At 39.2% G+C, this 21,636-nt stretch overlaps 1 protein-coding gene and 2 non-coding genes across 4 annotated transcripts; 1 reads left to right on the top strand and 2 right to left on the bottom strand.

The window, feature by feature from the left end:
• Nucleotides 1–523: 523 nt before the first annotated feature.
• Nucleotides 524–20,517, top strand: LOC134857000 (methionine aminopeptidase 1D, mitochondrial-like). Of its 2 annotated transcripts, none has more exons than XM_063873319.1 (3): nucleotides 524–881; nucleotides 17,042–17,232; nucleotides 19,904–20,517. In XM_063873319.1, exons 1-3 carry the CDS (start codon nucleotides 668–670, stop codon nucleotides 20,489–20,491), a joined length of 993 nt encoding a protein of 330 aa, XP_063729389.1. In that variant the 5' UTR covers nucleotides 524–667; the 3' UTR covers nucleotides 20,492–20,517. The 2 variants fall into 2 exon arrangements, with proteins under 2 accessions (XP_063729389.1, XP_063729390.1); XM_063873320.1 differs by lacking the exon at nucleotides 17,042–17,232 and adding an exon at nucleotides 12,128–12,318.
• Trnar-ucu (transfer RNA arginine (anticodon UCU)) lies at nucleotides 13,684–13,756 on the bottom strand. The gene has a single exon. It is a non-coding gene; the product is annotated as a tRNA-Arg (tRNA).
• On the bottom strand, nucleotides 18,602–18,674 carry Trnar-ucu (transfer RNA arginine (anticodon UCU)). Its single transcript has one exon. It is a non-coding gene; the product is annotated as a tRNA-Arg (tRNA).
• Nucleotides 20,518–21,636: the final 1,119 nt, after the last annotated feature.

Below are 21,636 nucleotides of genomic sequence, written 5' to 3'. Positions count from 1 at the left end.
AGTGTTTTAGCTATTTGTCGGTGGAATCCAAAACAGCAAAGAAGAATAAAATGCAATGTTGCGGATTCCGCAACAATTCTGTTTTTGGCCTGTTTCGGCATCTGCTTAAAATTTACAAAATGCACTGTTTGGCCGCGTAATGAAACAATCGAACTCAATGAACTATATCATCAGACTTCGGTGAATTTTTGCTACCTACTGCAAAAAGAATACCTTCAATAACCCAAATTGTTGTGAAATGAGAGACGATTCATAAAAAACACGTTTTAAAAAGACCCTGTAGAAGTGTGAAAGTGATTTCATTTTAGGTCAATTTTCTTTTTCCAAGTCTTAATGAATACTGCGTACGTAATTCGGTTCTTTCTCCAAAAAATTCTGAAGTTTGGAAAGCTTCAAAAAAGTCAATTCCAGCTGTCTGTTGGCAATGTTGTTTACTACCAAACTCATGAATTGCCTTTTGAAATAGCTTTTTATTGTCATTTAAGATAAAGTTATTTGAAATGTTTTGTATTGCTTCAGAGAAAGAATGACTACTTGCTAACTACTCTCTATTGCACGCTAAATGCCAACAATCAAGCTCTGAATAACTGAGAAGTTTCTGCTGGCTATTTTATTAGAAGAGACACAATTTTCTTATGCTGGCATCAGTTTCAAACCTATCATACAAATGCAAGCTCTAAAGAGAATCGCGAGGACTCTCGGGTCCAGACCCTCGATGGGGGGACTGGCGATGAGTAGAATGACAGAGGAGGAACTGACGTCCCACCTGGCTCAGTGTCACTTCAACATAGTGTTGCCAGGACGCGTGAGGAAGCTGTACGATGTGCCTTCTACCGTCCCCAAACCTTATTACGTGGCCGGACGTCTAGATCACCGGAGGGGTTCGTTAGATTTTAGGCTCAAGTTAAATTCCTACCCCCCACGCTCTCTGTCATAAAGGGAATTCTTGCTCTAAGAGTACCTTCAGAAATTGAATCGTTGTCCGTACGGAGCTGATCTCCGACGCACTTGACTAGGAATAAGAGAAGACGGATGATGTCTATTGCGACTGTTTGCTAGTTGCGACTGTTTCCTTGTAGAAAACGCTTGCCATCGTTTAGCTCTTTAGCCTTTCATTTTTTTTAGCCTTTCACTGGTGCCGTGAAAATCACCTGATTACTTTGACCTTCAAGGCCCATAAAATTTTCGTCAATAATTTATGCTTGCTAGCTGCGACTGTTTGCTGGTAGAAAACGCTTGCCATCTTTAGCTCTTTAGCCTTTCATTTTTTTAGCCTTTCACTGGTGCCGTGAAAGTCACCTGATTAATTTGACCTTCAAGGCCCATAAAATTTTCGTCAATAATTTATGCTTGCTAGCTGCGACTGTTTGCTGGTAGAAAACGCTTGCCATCGTTTAGCTCTTTAGCCTTTCATTTTTTAGTCTTTCACTGGTGCCGTGAAAGTCACCTGATTACTTTGACCTTCAAGGCCCATAAAATTTTCGTCAATAATTTATGCTTGCTAGCTGCGACTGTTTGCTGGTAGAAAACGCTTGCCATCGTTTAGCTCTTTAGCCTTTCATTTTTTTAGCCTTTCACTGGTGCCGTGAAAGTCACCTGATTACTTTGACTTTCAAGGCCCATAAAATTTTCGTCAATAATTTATGCTTGCTAGCTGCGACTGTTTGCTGGTAGAAAACGCTTGCCATCGTTTAGCTCTTTAGCCTTTCATTTTTTAGTCTTTCACTGGTGCCGTGAAAGTCACCTGATTACTTTGACCTTCAAGGCCCATAAAATTTTCGTCAATAATTTATGCTTGCTAGTTGCAACTATTTGCTGGTAGAAAACGCTTGCCATCGTTAAGCTCTTTAGCCTTTCATTTTTTTAGCCTTTCACTGGTGCCGTGAAAGTCACCTGATTACTTTGACCTTCAAGGCCCATAAAATTTTCGTCAATTATTTATGCTTGCTAGCTGCGACTGTTTGCTGGTAGAAAACGCTTGCCATCGTTAAGCCCTTTAGCCTTTCATTTTTTTAGCCTTTCAATGGTGCCGTGAAAGTCACCTGATTACTTTGACCTTCAAGGCCCATAAAATTTTCGTCAATAATTCATGCTTGCTAGCTGCAACTGTTTGCTGGTAGAAAACGCTTGCCATCGTTTAGCTCTTTAGCCTTTCGTTTTTTTAGCCTTTCACTGGTGCCGTGAAAGTCACCTGATTACTTTGACCTTCAAGGCCCATAAAATTTTCGTCAATAATTTATGCTTGCTAGCTGCGACTGTTTGCTGGTAGAAAACGCTTGCCATCTTTAGCTCTTTAGCCTTTCATTTTTTTAGCCTTTCACTGGTGCCGTGAAAGTCACCTGATTAATTTGACCTTCAAGGCCCATAAAATTTTCGTCAATAATTTATGCTTGCTAGCTGCGACTGTTTGCTGGTAGAAAACGCTTGCCATCGTTTAGCTCTTTAGCCTTTCATTTTTTAGTCTTTCACTGGTGCCGTGAAAGTCACCTGATTACTTTGACCTTCAAGGCCCATAAAATTTTCGTCAATAATTTATGCTTGCTAGCTGCGACTGTTTGCTGGTAGAAAACGCTTGCCATCGTTTAGCTCTTTAGCCTTTCATTTTTTTAGCCTTTCACTGGTGCCGTGAAAGTCACCTGATTACTTTGACTTTCAAGGCCCATAAAATTTTCGTCAATAATTTATGCTTGCTAGCTGCGACTGTTTGCTGGTAGAAAACGCTTGCCATCGTTTAGCTCTTTAGCCTTTCATTTTTTAGTCTTTCACTGGTGCCGTGAAAGTCACCTGATTACTTTGACCTTCAAGGCCCATAAAATTTTCGTCAATAATTTATGCTTGCTAGTTGCAACTGTTTGCTGGTAGAAAACGCTTGCCATCGTTAAGCTCTTTAGCCTTTCATTTTTTTAGCCTTTCACTGGTGCCGTGAAAGTCACCTGATTACTTTGACCTTCAAGGCCCATAAAATTTTCGTCAATTATTTATGCTTGCTAGCTGCGACTGTTTGCTGGTAGAAAACGCTTGCCATCGTTAAGCCCTTTAGCCTTTCATTTTTTTAGCCTTTCAATGGTGCCGTGAAAGTCACCTGATTACTTTGACCTTCAAGGCCCATAAAATTTTCGTCAATAATTCATGCTTGCTAGCTGCAACTGTTTGCTGGTAGAAAACGCTTGCCATCGTTTAGCTCTTTAGCCTTTCGTTTTTTTAGCCTTTCACTGGTGCCGTGAAAGTCACCTGATTACTTTGACCTTCAAGGCCCATAAAATTTTCGTCAATAATTTATGCTTGCTAGCTGCGACTGTTTGCTGGTAGAAAACGCTTGCCATCGTTTAGCTCTTTAGCCTTTCATTTTTTAGTCTTTCACTGGTGCCGTGAAAGTCACCTGATTACTTTGACCTTCAAGGCCCATAAAATTTTCGTCAAAAATTTATGCTTGCTAGCTGCGACTATTTGCTGGTAGAAAACGCTTGCCATCGTTAAGCTCTTTAGCCTTTCATTTTTTTAGTCTTTCACTGGTGCCGTGAAAGTCACCTGATTACTTTGACCTTCAAGGCCCATAAAATTTTCGTCAATAATTTATGCTTGCTAGCTGCAACTGTTTGCTGGTAGAAAACGCTTGCCATCGTTAAGCTCTTTAGCCTTTCATTTTTTAAGTCTTTCACTGGTGCCGTGAAAGTCACCTGATTACTTTGACCTTCAAGGCCCATAAAATTTTTGTCAATAATTTATGCTTGCTAGCTGCGACTTTTTGCTGGCATAAAACGCTTGCCATTGTTTAGCTCTTTAGCTTTTCATGTTGCCGTGAAAGTCACCTGATTACTTTGAAGGCTCGAAAGTGTTGATCTCTTTGAGCTTTTGGGCTATCCCTGCCGTTTTTCTGGTTACCTGTCTTTATGCGCTGGCTTGATTTTGTGTCTTGTGTTTGTCTTTGCCCCTAAATCTTTGCTGTATTTCAAGTTTTAGTTTTGTAGATCTCGAACTTTGGTAGTTGACTATCAGTCTCATAGTTGACTATCTCAAAGTGTTTAGCCCTCGATGCTGGCGCGGGATCAGGAATTTGTCCTCCGACCAACATTCTGTATTGCGTATTTGCTGATTGGCGGTCTCCCTCGGTTCTTCTTGTCTGAAAATGCAGTTTGTTTTACGTAATCCTAAATCATGTTGTTTTATTCAATAGTAGTTGCCAAATTTGACAAAATTGTGTTCGACCGCCGTCCCAAGTAAATATCGAAAGTGGATACTTTTGTACAGCATGAGTGGTGGTTCCCAGTGTTGTTTTTAGTTCGGCATTATCCTGGGCTAACTATAAGGTTTGTTCTTGTGATCTGTTTTCATAACCCCCTACCTTAATTTTAGTGTCTGGATTAACCGTTCTACTTAACCGATGGTCATCCATTGTTTCGAAAAATCAATTTTGTTACCATCTTCGCAGTGCAGTTGAAATTTTCCGCTTGTACGTCTGCGCCTGATCGCTCCTAATATTACCCGCTACCCGTTATTCAGTAAGTAACTCTACATAAAGTTTATGCTTTTGTTACTAACTTTAATTAATGGGTAGGTAGAAAATCTATCCACTGCTTCTTAGATATATGCATCCTAATTTAGTTAGTCTGGCATTGGCCTCGCAAAATCTAGCGATTCCTCCTCGTTTCGTTCCACTAACTTGTCAAGATCAAAATAGTGTTTTCCCTAAAATTGGTTTCAAATTTTTATCGTGCTCTCTATATTCTTTTCAGTTCTGCCCTGCAGCTACTATCGACCTGTGTATTTGCGGAAACCATATATCTTTTGCTATTTCTAACATGACTTTCCTCCCAGGGTGGGTTAGGAGAAAGGTCTCGAGGTTTGTTTCCCTTAGTTGGCTAGGTACCACCACCGTCGATGCTCAAACCTTCGTCATTTACACTTAGACTGTTTCTAATGTTTTACAAATATTTGCCATAGGACCATTTGAGTGCCTGCTTATTTCTTTCTCTATCAAAATGTTTTGAAGGTCGGATGTTTTACTTTTTCTGGTTGCCGCCACTTCATCGGTGCCCTAACACTCTTTGCAGTTTTGCCTGTATAATGGCGTATCTCCCATCGTCAACGTTCCTTGGCTGTTTTTAATTGTTGGTGTTGTCTCTTCGTTTCTAACTATTGCCATTTGTTGTGCCTCCGCCATGTTCTGTGTGTCCACACTGCACTTGTTTGTACCCAGCAGCTCTATAGGTGTGAGGTCCATGTTGGCTGTATCGTTTGGCGGTTGCTCGTTTGCCGTCTGTGTAGCCGTGGATGCGGGAATGTTGATCGGGTCCGCGTCTTTAGTACTTTCACTAGTTTGGGCGTTCGTCACTTGTTTAGCCGTTGATTCCACAACATTGTCTGTTTCTGAGCTTGTTTTCGGACATATCTTTTTCTGCTACTGATTTGATGCTTGAATCCTTTTCGTCCAAGTCGAATACAGTTTTTTTGCTCAGTCCAGCCTCCCTATTTTTCTTAGTGTTCTTTTGAAGTGTTTCCTGTGGCCACTTCTCGTTTTTTACTCATATTGATGCACCATTTGGGTTTGTTATACTTGTTTCGTGTTCCTTCCAGCTATTGCTTGAACGGAAGTGTGTTTTTGAATAGCTTATGTTTGCTCTGGTAATGGGGTGGTTTATGTTTTGTGCGCCCCCCCCCCCCTTTCTGATGTGTTGGCCTCGCTTTCTTTTCTTTCCATTTCTTTCTTTTGCAGTCTTGCTACTTTGTCTTTCGATACTTCTCTGGCCAAATTCTGGCAGCCCCCTCGGGTACTGCGAACTTGGGTAATTTTTGGATTGTTTTTGTTTCATTGTTGTCCCTTCTTTTGTGGTTGGCTGCTCCTTTTCTGTACATTTTTCGTTTTTGATAACGAGAAAAGGCACTATCTTTTTTCTTTTTTTTTGTTTTGGTTGTGAACTTTTTCTGAAGAGTTGAAATTGAAAGCCGACATTGTTTGAAGCCGACTGATCTTTTGAAGCCGACTGATTGTTTGAAGCCGACTAGTTGTTTCATCTATCAGAAAAGCTTCATCTTTCAGAAAAGAAGACGTTGTTTCATCTTTCAGAAAAGTTTCATCTTTCAGAAAGAAGACGTTCGTATGTGTAGTGTTGTTTGGCGATTTCGCAGGAGTTTTTTGAACTGTAGATTTTTCAGACGGTTCTTCTGATCCTGTGCTGAGTGCCCCATGTCGTGAATGGAATTCGTGCTCTACGAGCATATTCAGGACTTGGATCGTTCTCCGTACGGAGCTATTTTCCGTCGTACTTGACTAGGAATAAGAGAAGGCGTATCAGGTCTTTTGCCCGTTTGCTAGTTCAAATCGTAGAAAATAAATGATGTTTTTTGCCTAAGGTCTTTACTTCTTCACTGGTGCCGTGAAGGGCATCTAATTTCTTCGGCCTTCAAGGCCGAACATAAAAATGTTCATCAAGAACTTAGGATATACAAAATATCTAAGGAGGAAATATTTGAGTAATATCTAAGGAGGAAATATTTGAGTAAATTGAGTTGCATGTCCGGTACTGCGACATTTTGCAACGAAAGACAACTCGCAAAAGTTCATGAAAAAGGCAACTTGCAAAAACAGACAATTCGTATACAACTCTGAAGACAATTAAAATTTCTTTAATTTAATTGTGAAACTAAAAAGCGGTAAAACATCAAAGCCTTCGAGGCGTTAAAAATTTCTTGATATAGAAGGTTCTACATGACAAAGTTGACTGAAAAAGCTTCCAGCTGCAAAATTAGATCTTTGTTTTGATAGTTTTAAGAGTTCTGATATCCTTTATTGCAATTGTTGATATTTTGACATATATAGGGCTTTTCTCTGGATTTGAACCGAATCAGGTAATTTTTGGTTAATCTTTGCTTCTTCCGGATTTGCTTAATGATTTTAGATACAATGGGGTGAGCATAATTCATTCCTAATTGAAATTCTCTGTGCCATCCTCCGACCGAATTGTTGGTTTTTTGATTTCCATTTATCGCATTGCAAAACTGATTCCATATAGCTGGTTTGAAATCTGGATTTTCGTAGACTTCCACATACATATTCCCCCACTCATTTTTTTCTCGAAATAACCGAGATATGAATGGAGCTGATCATTCTCAGTTGTTGTTGCGTAGAGAGCTTCTAGTGTCAATTTCAATGCGGATTCAGGAATGAGAGCCAGCGCAATAAATGATTTCACTTTCTTTCAAGTCTTTGTCTTTTTTATTCAACCGCCATTCCCAATTCTTGTATTTTTCGCCAGTTAGCCTGCGAAAAATGGGAAATTTACCTTTTTACAGACGCTGTGAGAATTTATAATTTGAAAGCAGAAATTGCTGCTTTTCCGAAACCAATAACATTTTCTGCTGACTCTATTAGTAGCTTAAGTTCATATAACACCCGAAATGCTTGTTGGTATTTTCGTTGAAACAGAAAGTAAGCAATTGGGAGGAAGCAGTTGTTTATAACAGCATGTACCGTTTATAATTGATAAAACAATGGTGGACAAATTTAATGTACCATCAGCGTGCTAATTTGGGTTACGCTCAAGAATGTTTAATTTTTAGTCAATGGTGAACACAAGAAGGCGGTTGCAATCCCCTGGCCCCGAGTCATTAGCCAAGATTTTCTCCCCTACTAGAGTTGTTTGATGTTCCATGGAAATTGCGATGTCTCGCTCGGTCTTTGGTGCAACTCCAAAGTCTCTTTGGCGTTGAATTGCTCTTGCAACCGACGCAACCTAAAAGACGATGCTCGTTAGGTTATGATAAATTGATCGGGATGTTCTTTCGTGTTTTACGCTTGTTGCATTACATTTTCAATGACATTTAAACATTTGGAAGATTTTTATTTACCCCAGAGGTTTTGCAAACAGTTCAGAGCATTTTTGAAATTAGTTGTCGAAGTTCGATTTGCGGACTTTCCGCCACAATTTTTAACCGATATGCACGTTACCGGTCATACTTTTATCCTTTTTGAACTGAATTGTTTGTAATTTCAAAATCAAAAATGCGAAAAAGTTGAGACACATTTAGAAATTTTATTTTTCAACTTCCCGTGCATGAGGCAACCGTAAATGTAAATCTTTCATTTTTTCTTCTCAAATAATTCATTTAGTGGGAATTCTTGTGATTTGGAAGGGTTTTTAGGCATCTCCAAGTTGTTAACCCGCTCTTTTCAATAAATCGAACTTAATTAAGTTTTTTATCAAGTTTCGTTTTCCGCGCTGACTTGTAATGAGTTGCAACATTTTTCGAATGTGTAAAAACAATTCGAAACAAAAATGATGACTTACCATTTGATGCAATCAAGATTTTGGACGCAATTTTTGGTGTTAAACGAGCAAAAAATACTCATAGCTGTCTCCAATAATTGTTTTGAATTAAGTTTAAAATTGATGCATATTTGGTGGGGGGATTACGGGTCTTAGTTCAGGTGGTGTCCCACTCTTCAACCCCACGATATTTAACTCCCTATGTTTACACCCCCTATATTATAACCCCGTAACAAGATAACCCCATAATAATTTAACCCCCTTTTAATGACGATAATTTGTTTCATATTGAGTCCTTTTTATAAGTACAGGAGTAGTCCAATTAAGTGTTTTAATTGAGGCCTGAAAAGCTAGTCGTAGTTCACTTGATCCCTCTAGCATCTCAAAAATAATTGCATTTCGATTAGTTAGAGAAATAATCCCTCACTCATGCGTTTAAAACGCAGATAACCTACATGGTGCTAATTGAAGGCAACAAAAGACGTTTGTGATTTTTATAGAAAATCATACTGCCTATTTCTTCAACCATTGTTATACCACTCTATGAGATCATATATAATGTTTGAAGCGTCTTTCCCTTTTACTTCGTCTTCGAAAACGCAAAAACAAGACAACTACAAATTGGAACTGCTCGAAGTACCAAACTCATAAATGCCGCGCAACAGCAATTACGGACGGAGAAAATTTTATTGAAACGAGGGGTGAACATAATCGCGATATTTCCACGAGCAAACCTGATGCTCGACTAGTTTTGAAAAACATCAAGGATCTGAGCCATAGTAATACCCCAACTGTCGCAGTCGCAACCGCCATTCAGCCCATCACAGACGACATTGCCACTCAACTAGCCCTACCAACCAACGAAAACTTAGTTCGCACCCCACAACGAGCGCGCAAGCAACGAGAAGAAGTGTTACCAGTCTCCCCAGCAACCAGAAGTTTCGAAATACCCGAACTGTTCAAAAATTTTATATTATTTGATAGTGCGCAAAATGATCACGAAGATTATTTTATTCGGCGACCCTGAAATGCTACGTGTGCTTGACTAATCTAACTTTGGTTGGCTGATGGAACTTTCAAAGTCATCCCGAAAATGTTTTATCAACTTTACTCTATACACGTTAGTATTTCAGGAAGAGCCCCCGCTTGCATATATGCGTTCCTGCCAAATAAAACAAAAAAAAAACGTACCACCGTTTCTTAGAAGCCCTAAAAATACTAGCCCCTGATAGTAGACCTGGAAAATTTTGCTGGATTTTGAGCTGGCTGCTATTCCAGCGTTTCAGAAAAATTTTCCCGAGTACAAGCTGTCGGGATGTTTCTTTCATCTTTCCCAAAGTTTTATGAGAAAAATCTTGGAGCTCGGATTGAAAAAAGATTACGAAAGAAACCACGAGTTCGCTTTAGCACTCAAAATGTTACCCGCACTGGCTTTTGAAAAAGAAGAAGAAATAGGAATTTTATACGATAAAATAGTGGAGGAATTTCAAATTGTTTGCGATCAAATCATAAAAGAGTCGGAAAAAATAGCAAAAGTTGACGAGATTTGTCTTTATTTTGGATCTAACTACATAAAAATTCTCGTCCCGAATCGAGAAGTCCTATTCCCCCTTTCATTATGGTTATGGAATCAAAGGGATGCGGCATCATCGGATTTGGCCAGAACAACAAATGCTGTAGAGGGCTGGAATTATGGCATACAGTCATACTTCAGTGGATTGCATCCCAGTATATGGAAAGTGATTGCAAATTTGCAAAAATACGCTTCCGTCCAAAAACTTAATTTCTACAACGCCTCGAGTGGGCACCAATTTACAAAAAAGAAAAAATACCGGGTGCTCAACGAAAAAATGCAGAATATTATGCATGTTTAACAAGAAAAAACAGATTTGCATTTCTTTCGCGCTATGGCGAACTTGAGTTAAACATTTGCTCTTTTGTTCTTTGTATATATTTTCAATTCAAAACTGTTTGTCAATTTTTTTTGAGAAAAGACGTCTCCTGGCAGCTTCAAAAACGCATTGACTTGACTCGCATTTGAAAAGCAATTTAATCCCGGAACAAATGCTCTTTTGGATGGGACGCTAGGTTGGGACTAGGGGCTGGCAAACCGTTTAGACATTGTGTTGTATGCCGACAATTCAAAACAAATGACAAAGTTTAGTGGGTTCGAAAAAATAGTCAAGTTTTTTGAAAATGATCGGTGTTTCAATTTAAAATGGTCCGCTTAGATCAGCTTTTGGGTCACAACCAGTTCTCATTTCATATTTCATTTAAATTCAGCCAATTAATCTTCTATTGGCAGAAAATGTTTCAAGATCAAGTTCAGTTTTGGAAAAATCTAATCAGTTTTGGTAACTAATTTGAATCATTTCGGTCGGATTCGTTTTCAAGTTCATATCAAGTTTTCAAGCTCATATCAAAGTTCATATTTCTGTTCAAATATAAAACGCATTTAGCAGCGTGCAAGTTAATTCATTTTGTTTCGCAAAATTTTTCGCAATTAAAGCTTTGATGTTTACCGACGCTATGGTTTCGAATCCCTTTCAAGTAAGTTTCACTTGGATTCTAACAATTGGAATTAAAAAGGTGTTAAATTTTACTGGGGTTATCTAATTTCGGGGTTATATGAGAGGGGGTTAAGAAAAAGGGGGTTGAGAAACAAGGGGTGATAAGCTTGGGAACCAGTTCAGGTAGGGGTATCCCTTAAGGTTTTGGTAGGATAATTCTTGAAGGAATTAGGAATTAAGGGATTATCTTACGAGGTTATATTGCGAGTTATCGCGTTCTGCGAATTGTCGTAATTGCTAATCTATACGACTTGTTTTTCTGCGATTTGCTTTTTCCTGCGAGTTGTCGTGTTACGTACATGTCCGAACGGATAATACCCTACGGCTCTTTTCCATTTTCCCCCTCATCTCAATTTTTTTTCCATTTTTTTTGGATATCTTACGTGTTATTATGGCTGAATGCGTGATTTTACCAATGTACGGTATGAAGAACAAATTTGTTCACAATAGTTAGTTGGTTCACCATGCAAAATTGTTCAAAATGGTTCACCATGGAATGAAAAAGAGTCCACCCTCCTCGCGAAAAATTGCACCAGGTGAAATAGACGAAGTTGGGAACCCCAAAGCGGCTTGAAATCTCTCAGTTGAGGATGTTAACTTGATGCGCATTTTTATTTGCACACCAGCGGAATTTGAAGACCTTGTATTAAAAATAGCAAATCAACATTTTCCAATCAAAGTTGAGCATTGTAGTTGAACTGTTGTATTCAATTTTTGAGTTAAGTTGACCATTTTAAAAATTCTGTTATCATATTCTTTCCGCTGACTTAATGCGTATTCGTTGCTAATATGAAAATTAAATGTATAATTTAACTCATTTTATGAAAATGATGAAAACGCAGCGAATGAATATTTTCCCCTTCAAGTTTCTTGCTAACATGTAAGGGCGGATTAAAGGGGGAGGCGGACGCCCCCCCCCCTCCCCCCTCAGGGATTCGACCCCCTGCCGACCCAAAGGGTCCCCCTTTGATACTTTTTCAGAAATCCATTTTTGGCCGACCGACCCTAAAATTTCTCTAAAGGCGCCTTTGGCGCCAATATATACTAAGTTTGAGGGCGAGCGCGCGCCAAAAAAAAACGCGATTTTTTTGTCAAAATTTTTCAAAAAGTGCCCAAAAACTGCTTATTTGACTGTTTTTTCAAAAATTTCCCTGCGGCGCAGAAAAATTTTCGATTTTTTTTTTTTCGAAAATCCGCCCCTCCCCCCTGGAGAAAATCTTAGATCCGCCCCTGCTAACATCGATGCTTTTTGTAGGACCCAATTATCTTATTTGTAGCATGGTATCTGTTTAGGTGTGAACAGAGAGGTGCATTTGAGTGAGGCTGGTCTGGATGGGATGAGGGAAGCTGGCGTAGTGGCCAGACATGTGCTGCAGTTAGTGGCCAACAGTATCTGTGAGGGAATATCATGCGAGGAGATAGATCTGCTAGTGTACAATGAGGCCATCAAGTGTGGCGCATATCCGTCCCCCTTAGCATACAAGGTACCTTTCGATAGTTGAGGATTAGTTTGCACTGTCTCAGCTTATAAAAGATGGATTACCACTCATTTTTCGGCAGCAGGTATTAAGCAGAGCAAAAACTTCCGTACACTAATTTACGCTGTTAATTTCACGGTTTTTTTAAAAGCTCGAAGCTATTTTGTTGAAAAAAAAATTAACCACGGGCAGATTTGGGGGTGGGGGGAACTTTCTACTGTTTTGAGATATCCATTTTTGGCTGACGATCGCGCCGAAAAAATGCGATTTTTTGGTAAATATTTTTTAAAAAGGGCCTGACGAATTTAGGAGAGCTTTTGCCTGCGAATTTAGGAGAGCTTTGGTAGAGCTCGGAAAATCATTTTGGTCGAGCTAAAAAAAATCCGCTCAAAGGAAAAAGAAAAAGAGCCGTTGTTTTTTTTTAAAGTTGCGGGGGTGAAAGTCGAATGCGTGCCGGAAATTCGAATGCGGGGATGATAGCAAATCTTTACCTGTGAATTTCGTTTGCAATAATGTCCGATTATGTAAACGGCTTTTTTCTTCAATTTTCAATTTTTCAGTGAGTTTTAATTAACCTGACTCATTAGTCATTAGAGGGCTATGAGAGGAAACAAGGAAACAACGACCGAGAGGCGGCGTGTCTTGATGATGTAATTAATGGATCAAGTAAACATCCTCCCTCCCGCGTATTCATAGGTTCCAAAAAAAAAATCAGTCCCATAGGTTCCAAAATAAAAAAGCAGTCGCATAAGTTCCAAATCTTTTCAATTGATCAAAAGACTAAATTAGCCGAGTCTCGGTTTAAGGTCGCCGCTTCGCGGCGATAACCGGCTCTAAATTTCGTATAGAGTCCTACCCTTTGGTGGCAAGCTCGCAACACGTTGGCTCAAATTTCAACCAATCAGAATTCAAGAAGATAAATTTTGGAACTTATGCGACTGATTTTTTATTTTGGAACCTATGAACATTGGAACCTATGGGAATTCACCCTCCCTCCCCTCCCCACCCAAATAGACCAAATTCAGATCCTCCACCCGAGCGTTCAATTTAAACTAAATTTGCTTAGCACTACGTGTAAAGTGAAATGTTCTTTTCTGATTGGCTGAAAATTCGAACCCTCACCCAAGTTAACAGCCTCCCCCCTAAACGGATTTGGGGGAAGGGGAGGAGGAAGGATGTTAACTTTGGAGGAGGAAGTATGTTAACTTTGGAGGAGGAAGGATGTTAACTTGGTCTTGGTTTGGTCCTAAATAATTGCCGTATATTTGGGTTTTGGCTGAAAAAGGGGGGGTTTTGTTTCCTTTTATCAGGCTGGTAAAGCAGAAACAAATAAATGTAAGAAAGTAAAAAGTGTGAAACGAAAGCAAAATTCATCTCCGGCGGGATTCGAACCCGCGACCTCTGGATTAGAAGTCCAGCGCGCTATCCACTGCGCTACGGAGACTTGAGAGAAGTGTATTTAGCTGTTATTATGAACTAGTGCAGATCTTGTGCTAACCTTAATAAAACGATCTCTGTAAGAAGTAATGTTGATTGATATAATAAAACCTGCATGTTTAGTTTAGTTTAGCTAACAACAAATAGCAAACAGGCATGCGATTAAGCCAACAACCACTTAGCACAGGTGATGCTCGACTAGTTTTGAAAAACATCAAGGATCTGAGCCATAATAATACCCCAACTGTCGCAGTCGCAACCGCCATTCAGCCCATCACAGACGACATTGCCACTCAACTAGCCCTACCAACCAACGAAAACTTAGTTCGCACCCCACAACGAGCGCGCAAGCAACGAGAAGAAGTGTTACCAGTCTCCCCAGCAACCAGAAGTTTCGAAATACCCGAACTGTTCAAAAATTTTATATTATTTGATAGTGCGCAAAATGATCACGAAGATAATTTTATTCGGCGACCCTGAAATGCTACGTGTGCTTGACTAATCTAACTTTTGGTTGGCTGATGGAACTTTCAAAGTCATCCCGAAAATGTTTTATCAACTTTACTCTATACACATTAGTATTTCAGGAATAGCCCCCGCTTGCATATATGCGTTCCTGCCAAATAAAACAAAAAAAAACGTACCACCGTTTCTTAGAAGCCCTAAAAATACTAGCCCCTGATAGTAGACCTGGAAAAATTTTGCTGGATTTTGAGCAGGCTGCTATTCCAGCGTTTCAGAAAAATTTTCCCGAGTACAAGCTGTCGGGATGTTTCTTTCATCTTTCCCAAAGTTTTATGAGAAAAATCTTGGAGCTCGGATTGAAAAAAGATTACGAAAGAAACCACGAGTTCGCTTTAGCACTCAAAATGTTAGCCGCACTGGCTTTTGAAAAAGAAGAAGAAATAGGAATTTTATACGATAAAATAGTGGAGGAAATTCAAATTGTTTGCGATCAAATCATAAAAGAGTCGGAAAAAATAGCAAAAGTTGACGAGATTTGCCTTTATTTTGGATCTAACTACATAAAAATTCTCGTCCGCAATCGAGAAGTCCTATTCCCCCTTTCATTATGGAATCAAAGGGATGCGGCATCATCGGATTTGGCCAGAACAACAAATGCTGTAGAGGGCTGGAATTATGGCATACAGTCATACTTCAGTGGATGGCATCCCAGTATATGGAAAGTTATTGCAAATTTGCAAAAAGACGCTTCCGTCCAAAAACTTAACGCCTCGAGTGGGCACCAATTTACAAAAAAGAAAAAATACCGGGTGCTCAACGAAAAAATGCAGAATATTATGCATGTTTAACAAGAAAAAACAGATTTGCATTTCTTTCGCGCTATGGCGAACTTGAGTTAAACATTTGCTGTTTGTCAATTTTTTTTGAGAAAAGACGTCTCCTGGCAGCTTCCCGGAGACGTAACAAAACGCATTGACTTGACTCGCATTTGAAAAATGCTGTCTCTAGCAATTTAATCCCGGAACAATTGCTCTTTTGGATGGGACGCTAGGTTGGGACTAGGGGCTGGCAAACCGTTTAGACATTGTGTTGTATGCCGACAATTCAAAACAAATGACAAAGTTTAGTGGGTTTGAAAAAATAGTCAAGTTTTTTGAAAATGATCGGTGTTTCAATTTAAAATGGTCCGCTTAGATCAGCTTTTGGGTCACAACCAGTTCTCATTTCATATTTCATTTAAATTCAGCCAATTAATCTTCTATTGGCAGAAAATGTTTCAAGATCAAGTTCAGTTTTGGAAAAATCTAATCAGTTTTGGTAACTAATTTGAATCATTTCGGTCGGATTCGTTTTCAAGTTCATATCAAGTTTTCAAGCTCATATCAAAGTTCATATTTCTGTTCAAATTTAAAACGCATTTAGCAGCGTGCAAGTTAATTCATTTTGTTTCGCAAAATTTTTCGCAATTAAAGCTTTGATGTTTACCGACGCTATGGTTCCGAATCCCTTTCAAGTAAGTTTCACTTGGATTCTAACAATTGGAATTAAAAAGGTGTTAAATTTTACTGGTGTTATCTAATTTCGGGGTTATATGAGAGGGGGTTAAGAAAAAGGGGATTGAGAAACAAGGGGTGATAAGCTTGGGAACCAGTTCAGGTAGGGGTATCCCTTAAGGTTTTGGTAGGATAATTCTTGAAGGAATTAGGAATTAAGGGATTATCTTACGAGGTTATATTGCGAGTTATCGCGTTCTGCGAATTGTCGTAATTGCTAATCTATACGACTTGTTTTTCTGCGATTTGCTTTTTCCTGCGAGTTGTCGTGTTACGTACATGTCCGAACAGATAATACCCTACGGCTCTTTTCCATTTTCCCCCTCATCTCAATTTTTTTTCCATTTTTTTTGGTTATCTTACGTGTTATTATGGCTGAATGCGTGATTTTACCAATGTACGGTATGAAGAACAAATTTGTTCACAATAGTTAGTTGGTTCACCATGCAAAATTTTTCAAAATGGTTCACCATGGAATGAAAAAGAGTCCACCCTCGTCGCGAAAAATTGCACCAGGTGAAATAGACGAAGTTGGGAACCCCAAAGCGGCTTGAAATCTCTCAGTTGAGGATGTTAACTTGATGCGCATTTTTATTTGCACACCAGCGGAATTTGAAGACCTTGTATTAAAAATAGCAAATCAACATTTTCCAATCAAAGTTGAGCATTGTAGTTGAACTGTTGTATTCAATTTTTGAGTTAAGTTGACCATTTTAAAAATTCTGTTATCATATTCTTTCCGCTGACTTAATGCGTATTCGTTGCTAATATGAAAATTAAATGTATAATTTAACTCATTTTATGAAAATGATGAAAACGCAGCGAATGAATATTTTCCCCTTCAAGTTTCTTGCTAACATCCAAAGGCGGATTAAAGGGGGGGGCGGACGCCCCCCCTCCCCCCTCAGGGATTCGACCCCCTGCCGACCCAAAGGGTCCCCCCTTTGATACTTTTTCAGAAATCCATTTTTGGCCGACCGACCCTAAAATTTTTCTAAAGGCGCCTTTGGCGCCAATATATACTAAGTTTGAGGGCGAGCGCGCGCCAAAAAAAAACGCGATTTTTTTGTCAAAATTTTTCAAAAAGTGCCCAAAAACTGCTTATTTGACGGTTTTTTCAAAAATTTCCCTGCGGCGCAGAAAAATTTTCGATTTTTTTTTTTTTTTTGAAAATCCGCCCCTCCCCCCTGGAGAAAATCCTAGATCCGTCCCTGCTAACATCGATGCTTTTTGTAGGACCCAATTATCATATTTGTAGCATGGTATCTGTTTAGGTGTGAACAGGGAGGTGCATTTGAGTGAGGCTGGTCTGGATGGGATGAGGGAAGCTGGAGGAGTGGCCAGACATGTGCTGCAGTTAGTGGCCAACAGTATCTGTGAGGGATTATCATGTGAGGAGATAGATCTGCTAGTGTACAATGAGGCCATCAAGTGTGGCGCATATCCGTCCCCCCTAGCATACAAGGTACCTTTTCATAGTTGAGGATTAGTTTGCACTGTCTCAGCTTATAAAAGATGGATTACCACTCATTTTTCGACAGCAGGTATTAAGCAGAGCAAAAACTTCCGAACACTAATTTACGCTGTTAATTTCACGGTTTTTTTAAAAGCTCGAAGCTATTTTGTTGAAAAAAAAATTAACCACGGGCAGATTTGGGGGTGGGGGGAACTTTCTACTGTTTTGAGATATCCATTTTTGGCTGACGGTCGCGCCGAAAAAACGCGATTTTTTGGTAAATATTTTTTAAAAAGGGCCTGACGAATTTAGGAGAGCTTTTGCCTGCGAATTTAGGAGAGCTCGGAAAATCATTTTGGTCGAGCTAAAAAAAATCCGCTCAAAGGAAAAAGAAAAAGAGCCGTTGTTTTTTTTTAAAGTTGCGGGGGTGAAAGTCGAATGCGTGCCGGAAATTCGAATGCGGGGATGATAGCAAATCTTTACCTGTGAATTTCGTTTGCAATAATGTCCGATTATGTAAACGGCTTTTTCCTTCAATTTTCAATTTTTCAGTGAGTTTTAATTAACCTGACTCAGTAGTCATTAGAGGGCTATGAGAGGAAACAAGGAAACAACGACCGAGAGGCGGCGTGTCTTGATGTAATTAATGGATCAAGTAAACATCCTCCCTCCCGCGTATTCATAGGTGCCAAAATAAAAAATCAGTCCCATAGGTTCCAAAATAAAAAAGCAGTCGCATAAGTTCCAAATCTTTTCAATTGATCAAAAGACTAAATTAGCCGACCCTTTGGTGGCAAGCTCGCAACACGTTGGCGCGGCTGCGGCGGTCACTATTCTGCAGCTTGAGTTTATGCTGGTTGAACAGTAAACAATCAATCCATAAATTCGTTGGCTCAAATTTCAACCAATCAGAATTCAAGAAGATAAATTTTGGAACTTATGCGACTGATTTTTTATTTTGGAACCTATGAACATTGGAACCTATGGGAATTCACCCTCCCTCCCCTCCCCACCCAAATAGACCAAATTCAGATCCTCCACCCGAGCGTTCAATTTAAACTAAATTTGCTTAGCACTACGTGTAAAGTGAAATGTTCTTTTCTGATTGGCTGAAAATTCGAACCCTCACCCAAGTTAACAGCCTCCCCCCTAAACGGATTGGGGGGAAGGGGAGGAGGAAGGATGTTAACTTTGGAGGAGGAAGGATGTTAACTTTGGAGGAGGAAGGATGTTAACTTGGTCTTGGTTTGGTCCTAAATAATTGCCGTATATTTGGGTTTTGGCTGTAAAAGGGGGGGGGTTGTTTCCTTTTATCAGGCTGGTAAAGCAGAAACAAATAAATGTAAGAAAGTAAAAAGTGTGAAACGAAAGCAAAATTCATCTCCGGCGGGATTCGAACCCGCGACCTCTGGATTAGAAGTCCAGCGCGCTATCCACTGCGCTACGGAGACTTGAGAGAAGTGTATTTAGCTGTTATTATGAACTAGTGCAGATCTTGTGCTAACCTTGATAAAACGATCTCTGTAAGAAGTAATGTTGATTGATATAATAAAACCTGCATGTTTAGTTTAGTTTAGCTAACAACAAATAGCAAACAGGCATGCGATTAAGCCAACAACCACTTAGCACAGGTATGGTTAAGTTCGGGGCACATGAAAAGTGCGTACCCACGGAGCCGCATAACCGTATGGTTGCTACTATGATAAAGTGGTCCCTTGGGAATAAGACACATAGGGCTGAAATGTTAACTAATAATGATTTCGCCATTCAGAAAGATGTCGCAGTATATTTTAAAACAAATTTTATGTTTCTTTGTTTCGTAAAACCTTCCGTCTCAGCATTTTAAGTTGGAAAATTCAAAAAAATTGCCAAAATCGAATTTTGATGATAAATAAGCCAATCCAATTATGGGCTCTTTTTCCTTTTTCCCCCCACCTGCAAATTTTTATATTTGAAATTACTGTTCACTTTGTCCGATTGTCTTGAAATTTGACATGCAGACTAGCTAGGTTACGAGAAACATATTTGGTCTTCATAATTAACCTTGTAAAACCACTCGTTAGACCATAAAATTCATGTTTGAGTGAGGTGGGGGGGGGGGGGGGGGGGGGGTAACATCAGGCATTTAGCCGTAATAACACGTAAAACAAACAACAAACATAAACCGTAAAACAATGATTTCACGGTTTTCTCAGCTAAGTTTTGTTTGTTCTAACCGCTTCCTTTTTGAATCTTCTAAACTTAAATTTATCTTAATTGAATTATTACATTGTGGTCTGGTAAAAGGTCGGTCTGGTAAAAGACCTAGCCCCGCAAAAAGGGTAGACAGCGAGTTCCATGCGTGCCGCTTAGCATGCGCAAATGAAATAATTTCTTAATTTGATGCGACACGCATTAATTTGAGTTTCAGTTGCAAATTTGAAAAATTAAACTTCATTCTGGATGCGCTACCCGTCGGATGCTATTTCCAGCTTTGACAATTTTTTTTCCAGCCGATTTTGAAAAAATGTGTGGTAAGAACATTCTGTGCTACTTGCAAAAGAAACCGACTATGTTTGCTCTAATCTCCCCAACTGTTGAAAATTGAGCATCAACGGATTAACATGGCATCAGACAACTGCAAAGAACCCCTCTCTTTCACATTAAAACTGTAATTGAACCGGTTTTTTTTTCATTTCAGGGTTTCCCTAAATCTTGCTGCACGTCAATTAACAACATAGTCTGCCATGGAATTCCAGACGATACTCGATTACGTAACTCTGACATAATCAACGTTGATGTCACTCTTTTTGTGGACGGATACCATGGCGATACTTCACGAACATTTGTGGTTGGCGAAGTTTTGGACCAATCAGGGCGCGACTTGGTGTCCGTGTGTGAACAAATCATGCTGAAGGGAATTGAATCGTGCACACCAGGAAACACAGTATTTGATGTTCAAAAATCCTTTCAAAGCGAGCTGGATGTGTTTTTGGCTAAGAATCCGGATTGTAAATTTGTTTTTGACTCTAACTTTTGTTCGCATGGAATCGGGTCTGAATTTCATGCCGCTCCTAATTTGCACACGAAGTTGGGCTCGGGGGATACTGGACACACTTTCGTGGAAGGACAGACTTTGACGATTGAGCCGATTTTGATGGAATGTGATTCGCCAGTGACTATTCTGGAGGATGGCTGGACGTGCACTTCTACTGTTCCCCTGGCCAGAAGTGCCCAGTTCGAACATACAGTTTTGATCACTAAGAACGGACCAGAAATACTCACTTAGTTTTGACTGTCTCGATTTGATTCGAAACGCGTTTTCTTATGTTTATAAAAATATAAAAATATTTTTCCTATCTTATGCTTAAGAAAAGATTTTCTCAACACTTGTTTTGACGAGTACCCAGTTTGACGGAACATTATAAGTCGATGCCCAGTTCAAACAGATTATCTTGATTACACAACGGAGCGTAGTGTATTTTTACGAAGAGTTTTTTCTAACCTAAGTCGCAATTAAAAAGGCTCATTTGGTGGCACTTTTGGTATATTTAAATTTAATCATATTTAAGCTTGTTTAATTTAATGGCATATGTTGCTGCTGTAATTTTGGCTCATGTTAGATTCTGTGTTAAAAAAAATTGTATCATGAAAATGGGTTCTTTACGGCTATATCCTATCCACTCCCCCCCCCCCCCCCCCCACCACCCAAAAGGATAAAAAATAAAATTGAAATTTTTTCCTACAAAGTTGGACTGAGTTTCCTTAAAAAGCAGGGCTGATTCCCGAGCGTTAAATCAAGCTCGAAACTGGCAAAAAATGCAAAATAAATGACAATTAAAAACGCATTTAGCATCTTTTTCTGAAATTTATGCTCAGAAAATTGGCCAAAAAGTTAGTTTGAGGCTCAATTGAGTAAAAATGGTTCGTTTTTACCAATCCCGTAATAATATAGTGCATTTCCTAAAAAAAACTGTAAAATGTGTAGGATTTTTTGTTTTCCGTTTTTTTTTTGCGATGTTGTGGAAAATTTTAGCACTTTTCGCAAAAATTTCAAGTTTTGTCAAAACTGTACTGTTTTACTGATTTGCAGCAAAAAACTACTGTGCCGAAAAAATGGTACAAATAGAAAAACTGTGCTCGCATAAATTTTTATTCTCGTTTCATTTTATCTCATGTTCTACGGCCTTCGAAAGCTTAAGTAGGGGGGTTTTCGGCCTATTCGTTTTGATTTTTTTTTCATTTCCTCAAATATTAAAGGCTCAAAACTGAGATTAAGATTTCAATCAACAGAACAAGTTATGGGGATCTCCCATTCTCAAGCGTATATTCCCTAAATTTCGAATAAAAACGTTACGGCCTCAAACAAGCCCATTTATGAAGTTCTGTTTAATTTTACCCAAACATTTTGACTATTCACAAAAACTACCCTAC

Source organism: Symsagittifera roscoffensis, chromosome 1 (genome assembly GCF_963678635.1).
Source record: "Symsagittifera roscoffensis chromosome 1, txSymRosc1.1, whole genome shotgun sequence".
Classification (NCBI taxonomy): domain Eukaryota; kingdom Metazoa; phylum Xenacoelomorpha; order Acoela; family Convolutidae; genus Symsagittifera; species Symsagittifera roscoffensis.
This window is presented reverse-complemented; position numbering and strand designations above follow the sequence as displayed.

Excerpts from the sequence above, each read along its gene's own strand:
- LOC134857000 (XM_063873319.1), top strand. The coding sequence starts at position 668 with ATGCAAGCTCTAAAGAGAATCGCGAGGACTCTCGGGTCCAGACCCTCG. Across the intron at positions 882-17,041 it reads ACGTCTAGATCACCGGAGGG|GTGTGAACAGGGAGGTGCAT; the intron begins GTTCGTTAGATT and ends GTATCTGTTTAG. Across the intron at positions 17,233-19,903 it reads CGTCCCCCCTAGCATACAAG|GGTTTCCCTAAATCTTGCTG; the intron begins GTACCTTTTCAT and ends TTTTCATTTCAG.